The sequence below is a fragment of the Zeugodacus cucurbitae genome, chromosome 4, assembly GCF_028554725.1.
Source record: "Zeugodacus cucurbitae isolate PBARC_wt_2022May chromosome 4, idZeuCucr1.2, whole genome shotgun sequence".
Classification (NCBI taxonomy): domain Eukaryota; kingdom Metazoa; phylum Arthropoda; class Insecta; order Diptera; family Tephritidae; genus Zeugodacus; species Zeugodacus cucurbitae.
Window position 1 is genome coordinate 55086989 of NC_071669.1, and position 12923 is coordinate 55099911.

Consider the following 12923-nt stretch of genomic DNA (forward strand, 5'->3'; position numbering starts at 1 on the left):
TGGTCCGTGTCGTCATGAGCGAAAGTAGGCGACGGTTTTCCTTTCACCAACGAACAGTTGTGTCTCACACCCAAAGTGTCCAAGAAAACTTTGTGATAATAACCTTAGATAATATTTAGATTACTGAAATTTTATATACCGATGTTCTTTAATAATTAATTTGTGAAGTGCAAAGGCTGTTGAAAAGAGGTATACAGCCCTATTCTGTGCACTTGACTAAATAACAAAAAAATTTAAAATTTTTTCAGATTTTTATCAAGTAAGAATTTTTTTGGTATTCTGTGACAATTTTGATAAAATAAAAAGCTTCAGAACGCATAGCTTTTCCCCACACGTGTGGGAAACAGAAAATGTAAACAGAAACAGATATTCCATGGTCCGAATCTAGCCCTATTTATCATGCAAAAGGTCGTTATTTGGATGAGTGTTTTTTTAACCGAGCCTTCTTCATTGTGGCTTCGTTGATAAGTTTGGTTTATGATTGACCGGCTATCAGCCTATCTATCCGATTCTGATGTATCGAGAATTCTGAGATATCGACTGAAGCCTTTCAGGCCTGATGCAAAGAATTTGGTTTGATTTTACAACCCCATTTACTCCATATAGATGACAAGGTTATACCGCATTTACACGGTCGCCCGAGCCTCGCTAATCTCTCTAACTAAACAAGGAGAGCCGCGCGTTAATGAGGTTGATTGATAATCGGATGACAGAGGCTATATATTCGCTTTTCCATCCCAGCTCCCCCCTTGTCTTTTGCTCCCCCTCAAAGCCACAGAATACTACATAATATAATACATATACATATGTCCTTTATAATATATTTAAAACTATTTGGAATGCAATTTTGGTTTAGTTGGTTGTTATGTTTAGCTTCAGAAGTTCCTTGGGGACTACGAAATCTAAACTTTGTTCTTTATTGTCAAAAATTTGCTAAGCTGCTAAATTTTAAAATTTTAATTTAATTTAATTTTAAATTAAAAATTTGCTAAGCTAATATATAAAAAGCAATTTCGTCAAAGTTACCCCCATTATCTTCATTTTTTTATACAAAAAAGAGAAAAATAAACTTCATAATATAAAAACGGCTCAATAACGCGAGCCATCCACATGTTCATATTTTTCCTCTTTGTATAAAAATAACGACAAAAGTAAAATATCTCCATTACAACAAATTCACTTTCACAACTATCCACTGCGAGATATTTTATTTGTCCAGAGCATTTTAGTTCTTAACAACTTATAAAGAAAAGAGCTTTTTATTTTAGACACAGAATACGAAATGCTTGATAAATTTCAATTTTTTACAAATTAGAAATTTGTTGAATTTGTAAAGTGCACAGAATAGGGCTGATAATATGGTCAAATGGATAAGGTCCCATTAAAGTATATGAGGCATTCTCTGGAAAAAAGCCAGTTGAAAAAAAAAGTTATTTATTTTCTTTGGCAATGATATATCTTATAGTATATGTAAAACCTAAAATAAAACATATGCTGTTAGGTCTGTGTAACGCAGGGTTGCCATACTGTAAGGGGCCAAAGTTTTTTGTAAAAAAATTTTCGAACCGTCATAACTTTAAAACTAATGAACAGATTTTAAAACACCATGTGACTTTTTTGTTACTGAATTTCTCAAACTTTAAAACTGAATATCGTAAAAATTTTTAAAAATAATATTTCATAGCAAAAAATTAAAATTTTTTTTTTTTTTGAATTTTTAACCCTTTATGCCCCCTTCGATTTCGATTTTTTTCGAAGAAGTGAACAAGAACGATTTTTTTCCTTTACAAAATACATAAAGCTATACATATATAACTACAGGACTGTTTCAACACAGATATTTACAGATTCATTGACAAAACAAGTATTTTCGGATTATAAATAGTTATATAAAGCTCCGGCAGCACTCGAATTCACTAATCCACTTAATGTTTTAATTAATTTGAATATTTATGCATGGTTGTCAACTGTGTGTTTTCTTCAGTATTATATCGGCTAAAGAGGAATTAATAGGATACGCTAATTAAACTCTTGGATTTCGAGCACTTCTTGATCAAATTTGATGTCAATTAACCACATAACCATTTTAATTTATTAACAAGTTTAGTTTTCACAAAGCTTTTAAGCTCAGAAAATAAAATTCCATATACTATATTAAAACTAAGGTAGTTATAGAGGCACTTTCCAGCTCATATCAAAATATTATATAACAGTTTATTTATATTTAATGTTATATTTTTAGTGTAAAAAAATAACACTTTACCATTTTGAAACCGCTGACAGTCCACGTTTCGAAGAATTTACGTTTTCATTGCACAAAACACGAGTTTATTTACAAAAATATTTTTGTTTTTTCACAACACAAAATTTCGTTAATTTCCATATGCAAGTCCTTATGACTTTGAAATACTTCCGCACCAATGGTTAGTTAGTTGCCACAACGTTGCGTCTGCTAACTGCGCTTAGTCTTAGTTAAATATCAATAGGAATTAAGCGGACATTGCAATGTACCGTTATTGGAAATGCAACAGCGCGAATGCTTTCCAGTCGCATTCGATGTGCATGTTAACTATTGAAATTCACTTACACATTCCAAATGTATAAATAGAGACATTATATACCACTTGCATACAATCAACCGAACGCATATCGAAGGCTTTCTGCATAAAATGTGGGATTTTATCGCGTTAAATGAGGGCGCTACCACACTTTATTAACCCGAGCTATACATTCCCATGTATGTATGTGGGTGTGGTTGTGCTTCGCTTTTGGTTTGAATATCATTTGCAGTGATGAAGTGGAAATAGAAATAGTCTTGCAAGAATATGTAGGATTACTTCGATTGTACGAGTATACCAGACACGACATGAGACAAGTGGACAGTTTGAGATCAACAGGTTCTTGAACAACAAGTTGAAAAAAATATTTACTCATTCGTCTATATTAATATGGTTCCCATTCGAATCAATTCTCAAACTCGATTTTTGGGATAACCTTTGACTCCTTTAACGATTTTTCGTATTCTTGTAAAATGAAGATCCTGAAAGGTTCTCTTTTTTTAGAAAATTAGAAAAAGTCACACGAAGTCATATCTGGTAAAGCTGGCAGCCAGGGCGTCGTTACATTATTCTTTTTCGGCCAAGATTTCACGAACAAGCAACGAAGTATGAGTTTCTAACAAAAAAAATCGCCAAGCGACAAGAGTTTGAGAAGTGTTCCGACGATTGAAAGACACTTTAACATAAGGGCATATTATCTAATGGTGACAACTAATATTCCCGATATTTTTTGAACACACCTCGAAGCATGAATCATAGATGACGTTGAAGTGTCTGAGAAAATTTAATATTGTCTTAAAAAATATTCATTGTTATATTAAACCTCATGGTGTCTGAAGAATAGAAATATACATAGCTCATGGAGCTATAAAGGGAGATCGAACTGTTTTCACCATATCTTTAGCTTAATAACACATTACCCGAGCAGCAAGGAATAGCGTGACATCTTTGTAAGATTGTTCGATGTTCTGACTCTAACAGTTCTTCTGGATCTTATGGAATACCGCTTTAATATCTTTTCAGTGATGAAAACTATACTTCCGGTTCTCGAAGATAACGTCTTTTAACGCTTTCCCTTTTATGTTTTTTATTGTGGCAAGTCAATTGAAAAACCTAAAATTCAAAATTTTATCGCCTTTAATGAGATCGTCTGTTATAGAGTACTTTGTTTGCATTTCAACTTATTTTGGAATTCTTTAGAATATAGTGATTTGATATGAGGAACGAAAGTGTTATTGAAGTAAAGTATGTTAGTTCCTGCTCTGTTGCTGAATTCCTGGTTAAGTTGTGAGTAAACTACAGAACCATAGATCATAAATGTTTACACTAAAATACATTGGGTTTTAACTGGCTATTTCAATGCTCATTATACCTCTTATCACTTAGAAGACACTATCATAAAGCGAACACTAATTTTACCAGTATGACCATATCTTCTTAAGAACTCAAGTATGAGTATTTGTGTTTATGAACAAATGTCATTTATACTCAATGAGGTGTTTGAAAAACTATGAGTTTATTTTACCGATACTATATATGATCTATCAAAAGAGCCAAAGCAAATTTTTTTCAAAAACTTATCATCGGATGAGTTGCTTGAGACTCCTTCATATAATATTTGGACTGACTGTCGGACTGAATTCGTGCATAATTATCAAACATTACAATGACATCAATTACATTACAATGAGAGCCCACTGGTCTATTGTAAAATATGTACTCTCTTGAAGCATTTCTACATACTCAATATTAATAAAATATCAACTTTAATCCACTTTGAATACAGTTACTATCATTTTAAGGCAACTTGATACACATTTTACAGCCCAAAACCACAAACCAATTCAAATTGCATTTAAAACTACATTAAAATATACCAAAGCCATTATTGCTATTGACTCACCTCACCGAGCATTTGCGGTTGAGCTCGAAACTCGACGGAACCACCTGATGAACGTCTTGGCTTATTCATATCCAAACGCAGTATACCAGCTGGTCGTATGCGACGTCGCTCACCCAGCGCCTGTATTGCGGGCAGCGGCGGTTGTGGTGAGAAGGAGGAGGACGCGGCCACCACATCGAAGGCAGGTGTTGCTGCAACATGTGGCATGACGTCGACTGCATTGTCTGCAGTGGAGACCGGCAGTGTTGATGGAGAAGCTACCTGCGTTGAAAGTGTCGATGGTGTGGCATCGCTTGGAGAAATGGCAGTGGTGGCGGCAGTGTAAGTTGGAAAGTGTGGTTGTGCTGCCGCAGCATGTATGGTAGTCTCCACAGTGCTGGTGGAAGCTGCAGCGCCCGCAGCGCCATCGGTGGAGTGTTTTCCTCCAGCCTGTTGCATTCTCACTGGGACTTTAAAAGAGTTCTCTGGTTTCCTATGCACTTTGATTTGTATTGGTTGGTGTCTTCAAAGCCACTCACCGCACAGTGGAGAGCCGGTACACGCAGGAGACTCAGAACTGGACACGTCCGTTGTCCACCGTATTCACGACCGAACTATGCTGTTACAAATAATTACCAGACCGCAGCCAACTGGAAAATAAGCAAGTGTAGCGAATTGTTGTCACTGACCATCCCCATGAAACGCCACCTCACCCCTGACCTTCTGCCATATCCTTTGTTTTCGTCGTCTAAGTACATGCATAGTCGCCTCTGTGCTTATGTGTGAACAAATTGTTGCTTCGCCTACGCTGCTGCCACTCCAGGCCAACTCTCTCAGCCTGCAAACCCACTGTTGCTTTCCTCCTCGATGCCACCGCCGCCATTGTTTATGAGGCGCAATAACATGCTTGCGCCATTTCGCTTGTCTCCTTCACTTATTTTTTATTTTTATTTTTGCCACTTTCTGCCACATTTTTATTTCGCTTAGCTGGCAGTTTTTTGTGTGCGCTGACGCTTATCCCAGTCATTCATTGTCATTCACTTAGAAATGCAAACAATAGCCGCGCACTGTCGCTGGGGAATGAGTGATGATGTGGAGTCGCATTGCGCCCCCAAATGGGCGGCCGCATTGCTGTCTCCTTGCAAGTGTTCGTATATGTGTGTGTTTGTGAGTGTTTCGTAGGTGTGTTTGGAGGTCATAAATAGGCGTTAACTTGGCATAAATGCGTCGAACCCACTTACATGGTACACAACTGAGTTTAGAGTGGCGGCGACAGTAAACAAAAAATTTTCAGCTACAAATATACTGTGGCTCATATGCGAGTTTATTTTGCATATAAGTATATATGTTTGTAGGCACTTACAGCTAAACTTTCAAGTTTGCATTGTATAAAATCGCGTGCAGGAACTTCAAACTCCCGGTAGCTAATGGGTTTTTGAGTACAGACCCTGTTGGAAAAGTTTGGGAGAAGCACTTGCAGATTTCTTACCTTGCTTTAAGTTCATATGCCTTACGTGGCTTACTATAAACGAGCAAGAAAAGACGGAACTTTGTGGTGTAACTCGGTAGTATTCCGCTTACGATCTCACTGTGGTGTTTAATGTCTGTCCAGTAAAGGAGCTGACTCCGCTATAAAGTCAAGTTGTAGATACCGACCTCAGTTCCAAATTTTATTCAGTCCCGCTCCGGTTGGACAAAACCCATAAAAAACTTCAGTTGATAGCCTTAACCTAACCTCATGATCATTTGAATTAAAAAATAAAAATAATTTGTGGTTATGGGCCCAAAGTGTAGGGATTTTTTGTTCCTAAAAATTAACCTGAAGGTAAAACAACAAAAGAGTTCGGAACCTCTCCATTCGACGGAAGGTCTCGAAAAATACACAAAAATATCAATTGTTTAGCCTGAGGAGCAATAAAAAATAGGAATGAGGAACCAAAAGGTTTCCTAGAAAAAGGTTATTCAAAAAATAGTAGGGTCCAAGTAGTTGGAACGACCATAAATTATATTTTCTTAATTACTATCTCCACGTCTGTAGCAATATTTTATCATGGAACCGTAGATATATTTCTCATTTACGATATCTATAAAGATGCTGGAAGTGTACGACAATTGTCAGTCGAAGGAATTTCCTGGAACATTATTTATGATTAGCGATTTGCTTTAATATCAATGTTTAATTATTGGGCCTAATCATTGAATCCGCAGCGAATTCGAATTCGATACCATAAAGATTTTCGATCGAACATGTTCATGTCATCATTGATTATATCCCTTTTAAACATCTTTCATTTATTTTTGTTAGTCTGTTTTTGTCTCTTGTCTCTAAAATACACATTTAAAATATAATTTAGTCCGTCATCAGTAATGGTTTACATAAAAACTTCTAAATAGTTTATTTCTTTTAAATTTCTCCAACTCACTCAGGAACGGGTAGATTTCGACCAACATTTCAGATTTTGCAGATTCAATGATTTCGAAATTATCGAAATCTATTCGCTGCGGAACGTATTTTTTCGAGTCGGTAAGTCAGTTCAATGTGATCGTAAATTTTATTTTCGATACGGTTTCAATGATTCCGACGGAAAATTTTTCGGTCGAATCTACGATTTTTGGATCGAAAAGGATTCAATGATTAGGCCCATTGGTTAAGTTTTTGTCTCTTCCACTTCTTTACCACTCTATGGAATTATGTATTACAATTTTCTGAATCAAAGGTTTGTGTTAGACCGCTTATAACTGGAAACTTCAATGGAGACCACACTCTGACTTGGACATTATCGTTTTCCAGTCTAACATCTCATATCTTTTGCCTCTCTTTCTTTTTATATCTATCACTCTGCTTTCTTTCTCTTCCTATACATTACACCAAAAAATTCCTACTGGGTTCTCAGTTGACAGTAACCTCCAAAAACCGTGTTGCTGTCAAAAATTGTTTTGCAAAAAATAAATAACAACAAAAATAAATTTCCAACTAAGTGTTGTCCACACCAAAAAGCGCAATGCAGTGTGACATGTCCTTTTACGCTTCATTTCTTCATTTCCCCACTCCGCCTTACGCCCACACAAGTGAAGCATACTGGGGCAATAGTCCACCATATAGTGACTTTATAAATGTCCTTACACAATCGTTTTGGCACAAAATGTCGCATGCTACTCGCTTTCACTGCGCTTCGCTGGCAGTGGCGTGTAATTACATGTTTGAAAATTTATGTTTCTTACGCTTGTGGCGTCCGAGCTTGAGTGATAGGCATTTGGCGAGTATACACATTGAATTTCTCTTTCCCATTCTCTCTCTTCTACTCATTTTTATTCTTTTGGCTTCATTTGTTTGTGTTCGTCTTTGTGTCATTTGCATGTTGAATGTACATGGCGGAGCGGATGACGGAGAGGAGTGAGATTGCAGCGCATGGTGCGGTTATCCCTTATTTTGCTCATAAATTCTCTTACTTTTGACAAAAATTGCTCGGTTTATCTTGTTGGCGGTCGACATTTTTTTCTATCTCGTTGCTGCTGCTGCACCTCAAATGAGGAAAAATAGTAAAAAAAGAGAAATGTAAAAGAATTTCTTAAATACCATATGCAAAGTCAGCGCTCCGTAATTATAAGGTTGCTAATGGTGGTTGCGGAAAAAGAGTAAAAAAGTACAAATTTGAGGTTATATGAAGTGATGGATGAGATGTCGCTCACGAGTACTTTCAGTTTTTGGTTCTAGAAGAAAAAAGCATTTTGGTAAATTAACAATGAAAAGACAGTTCTTTGTAACTATCAGATCCATTCTTGGAATTTATTAATCTAATAGCTAAAGGTAAAACTCACAGTTACACCAAAGCCGGAATAAGTATGACAAGTACTTGTATAGCCTTTAGAGAGTAGAAGTTGATTAGAACCCTTCTTGGAATTTATGTCATACCTTAATAATATGGTGTGAAGATCATTGGTACAGCAAATCCCGATTAAGTATGACTGGTGTTTGGCTACCCTTGTATTCGTTTTATTGGTTCATGAGTAGCTATGGAGATTGAGAAATCTCTAAATGTGATCAAAGACACTACTCAAATCGAACCTGACCACCAGACAGTGATGGCTTTAGATCTATCAGTTGGGTAGTGCCCGCCCATATTATTCAGTTAAGAATTCTGGAACAGTTCGTTGTGAAAATTGAGCATCCTAAGATTGAAATTGAAATCAAAATTTCTCAATTTATCTCGTATCGCAGTTTACGAGTTTAGAAGAAAGAACAAGAGAATGAACTGCCTTTCTCATTTCATTAATAGAAATCCTCTGTTTAGAAGCGGTCTTGAATTTCTTACTAAACAAATTCCGTTACTGATATCATTCTGAAGACGAAGATGGAAATTATTATTAATCACCGGCAGAAAGAACTTCAAGAGCGGGCTTTCGTCTGACTCAAGGCATTTGCAAGAGGAGAGGAAATCAGAAAATGTACGAACTATATTGAATAATCCTAGAATAAAAATGGTTGAAGTGACATAGGCGCTTTAACTGATCGGATCTATATCTTTATCTGTATACACATATCGTAAAATCTCTTTGTCCCTATATTTGGTTATCTTATGTTTCTTGAATGGCTATAAAAGTTTCCATCACAGCCTTTTACAAGATGGGAGCCATCTACATTTGAACTGCCAGCAGCGTTGAGTAATCACCGAAGTTTGAGAGAGAGGGGTAAAGAGGTAAAGGTAGGAGTTGATAAAGATTTCACAGTGATTCATGTTCTGACCTCGAGCTTGCCGGAAATAATATCCTTTACATCTTCCAGATATTATAGACCCTTAGCATCATATAGAACCGTGCATGTTAACAAAGCGAATCTCAAACGGTTTAACTCAACACTCAATTAATCAGCTAGTAAACACCTTAGTGCCGAAAATCAATTGCTGATTGGTTGGTCATCCATTTTCAATAAGAGTGATCATGAAATTTCCGTCGAAGCTGGCAGTCCAGTCAAGAGCCAGTGATAAATGCCTGTATTTGCATAGATACTAAAGGCTCTAGTATAATACATAGCTACCGACTTGCTGTGACGAAATGCCCACCAGTGGACCTAGCAAATTACCAACTAATCCGTGTCATTTATCTTCAACGTCCTTACCAATACATACATTCTTACATATGTATGTATGTATAGGCATTTCGTTTACTTGAAATTCAAGTGGCAAATGTCGCATTGACTTCTCAGGTCAGCGCTGTCAAGCATTTTAACCTGCGAAGGCTAAACTACTGCTTATTTCACTTTTTGTCATTTTGTTGTTGTCTTCTGCTTGTTGCGAGCTACGAGTGTTTGTCACATAGCTGGCTTTGCCGCTCAACATGAATTTGCCATTAAATTAATTGGTGCACTTAAGGTGGACGCTGCAAATGAGTGCCGGATGTCTTGCTTATTCGTTGCTCTAGATACTGAGCTTGCGTGAATTAAGGTTAACGCAGGGTGTTGTAGTGTACTTTGGCATACTTATTTTTTGGTAGCATTAAATTTATAATTAAACTCTATTTTTTTTGACACCGATATCTATACACCTGTAGAAACTATGAGGATTTGACTGATATGAAAATATCATATGATCGCAGTGAAATGCTTAAACTGACTCTGGATTTATAAATTTGCTGAAAACAGGTCGAAATTCCTGATATCTATCAAATTAAATAATTATGAATAGATTACTAAAATGGCTCAAAAGTGGTATAACAATTTTGAAAGTACTTTGGATTCAATAAAAGCATTGCCATTTTGAGGTTAGGTTTTTACAAATTTATACAATTTCTGAAAATGCCACACCATGGTTACTTATTTCAAATTGTAAAGTATTATTAAAAAATCATCAACAGTCGAGGAATATAGTACAGGGTAATATATTATATTCGCAAATATTATATATATTCCGCCTTTTTGTTTTTTGAGTTTCGCGGCTATGCATAAAGCGCTACAGAGTTCGTTTCTGGCAATACAATACATCTTTGAAAGGTCTTGACATACTCAATCACTTCGAACTGAGGAGGAATGGTTTCGACGATACAGAGCGGGTGAAAACGACGCCATGGATTAGCTAGCCGGCGGAAGACCTGTGACGAAGAATACCGATCATATCATGGAAAACATCGAGTTAGACCGACATGTGGCATCACGTGATATCGCCCAGGAGATGGGAGTTAGTCACAAAACCATTTTAAGCCATCTGCAGAAGGCTGGATACACAAAAAAGCTTGCTGTTTGAGTGCCGCATGATTTAACGCAAAAAAAACTTCTGGACCGAATCAACGCTTGCGATATGCTGCTGAAACGGTACGAACTCGGCCCATTTTCGAAGCGGATGGTGACTGGCGACGAAAAATGGATTAAATGGACGTCAATATCAAGCGGAATCAGTCGTGGTCGAAAGCCGGTGAATCGTTCCAAACAGTGGCCAAGCCGGGATTGACGGGCAGTAGGGTTTTGCTGTGTATTTGGTTGGATTGAAAGGGAATCATCCACTTTGAGGTGCCCCATATGGCCAGACGCTTAATTCTACCTTCTACTCCGAACAATATATATATAATAAAATATTTTTTGTTATTATTGACAGAAGTCTTTAGGTAAAAAAAAATTCTGGCCCATTATCCGATATTTGTGCTTACGAAACAAATCGAACTTAATTTTTGCTGAGACTTATAGAATTTAATCAAAAATTGTTATGGATCACACTCAGCGTTAAATCCTTTACACCAGCTATACCAGCACTGAGTTGTACCTGGGTTACTCCTGTTGTATGATTTTTTCTCATAGTTGCTTATGGACCAAGATGAAAAATTCTGTATTGTGAATGTCTTAGTTCAGTTAACCTATTTCGATACTGAACTCGGCGATTTAAAAGTAAAGCGGTTCTATGTATTCGTTCCACTGTGTAATAAATTATTAATTAATTTTTATTTAAAGATTACGGTCTTTAATTTCGAGAAAGTGTTGTCATATCTATAAGAAATAAGAAAATATCTTTTCTACAATTTTTTTTTACATATTTCCTAGTTTTAAAAAATTCCGTTAAATGAAAAAATCATGTGTTATGACACGATTTTGCTCAGGTTTAGGATTTATAAGCAACAACCTAAATACATTTTTCGAACTTCGATACTTTTCGAATTTGGAAATTTTTCGAATTTCGAAAGTTTTTGAAGATTAGTTTACTTGAATAATGAGAATCTAACTTAAATTGTTCTTTAAATTTATTGTTCTTTAAAATAATACTCGCCAAATAATATTGTTCGAATGTGAAAATTATGTTATGACATTAATTTCTAAACATGACGCCATGGCATGCCATTGATATGCATGGTACACCAACAAAAACAAAATTTCGCAAGCACTTACTCCGTATATATGTACTTAGAATTAATGTTTCGCGAAAAAATTACAAATTTTACATTATTATTATGAACTTAACTAAACTTGCACGCGCAGCTGCTTAACTGAAAATATTGACTTCGTTTAGAGTTTACATTTTCGTTCTTTTTGTTAATTATTTAAGGTTGTTGCTTAGCACTGCCTTAATGCCCTGACTTAGCACATTAATATTTTTTTTCCGCCGGTAATTTCATCAAATATTCTCAAAATGTCGTCACCTTGCCCAGTCGCATGTCGAGCAATTTGCGCTGCTTCTTCGCACTCAATTTCGTCCAAATGGTGCTGCTGCCCTCGACCAGCAGAAACTCATTGCATATTAAACAGCGAAACTATTTTCTGTTCCTCCTTAGGCGATACATTTTTGCCTGCAAGCAATCAGTTAACACTAAACATACCATGACGGGTCAAATGACCCATTTTGAACTTTTGCATTGAAAATGCACGTATAATTTTATTGCGTTTGCAAGTTTGACTTCATGACTTTTTATAAGTAATTAATGTGCAGTTCTAAAAACATTTTTGTTGTGTTTTTGTTTTGTTTATTCTGAGTAGTCCTTGTTGTAAACCGATATCTACCACAACGGGTCATTTGACCCGGAGAGAATTTTTCTGTTTTATGAGATTATCGAGTCATATTTGTAGTCAGCAAGTTGCACATTCTTCTAAAGACTGTTGCGTAAAGTAGTTCAACGAAAATAGCTCAAAATAATTTCAAGAAAATATCAAATTTTAGATTGAAAATAGCTTTTTAGTGTAATAAAAAGTGGCAAAAATTGAAAGTCTTGATAAGTACCTAACTTATATTTTATTTTGATAGCTATAGGAATACAGATAATTTTTTATCCAGAAAAATGTCGAAGCAAACAAGACAGTACAAGTTCTTAGAAGACATAAATAATATTGGCGAAGAGTTTTCAGAAATTAGTGAAGATAAATTTTCTGATAATGAAGATATATTGGTTGCAAATAAATATGAGTTTGATTCTACAGATACTAACGATGAAGAGGAAAATATTGTGAATGTATGTAGTGGCCGAAAAAGAATAAGATTACTCTCAAGTTCGGAAGAAAGTGAAGTAGAAAT

The 12923-nt window shown here is 35.9% G+C and overlaps 2 protein-coding genes across 2 annotated transcripts in view; one reads left to right on the forward strand and one right to left on the reverse strand.

Annotated features, from left to right (window-relative positions):
* Positions 1-5311, reverse strand: part of LOC105211077 (transmembrane channel-like protein) — a 57477-nt gene extending 52166 nt beyond the window's left edge. Inside the window, exon 1 of the mRNA XM_011182349.3 lies at positions 4462-5311. Coding sequence (XP_011180651.3) covers positions 4462-4899 — 438 coding nt within the window. The 5' untranslated portion in view covers positions 4900-5311. The remainder of the gene's footprint in view (positions 1-4461) is intronic.
* LOC128921571 (uncharacterized) overlaps positions 1-12923 on the forward strand; it is a 163703-nt gene that overhangs the window by 66470 nt on the left and 84310 nt on the right. The gene's annotated exons all lie outside the window — the stretch shown is intronic.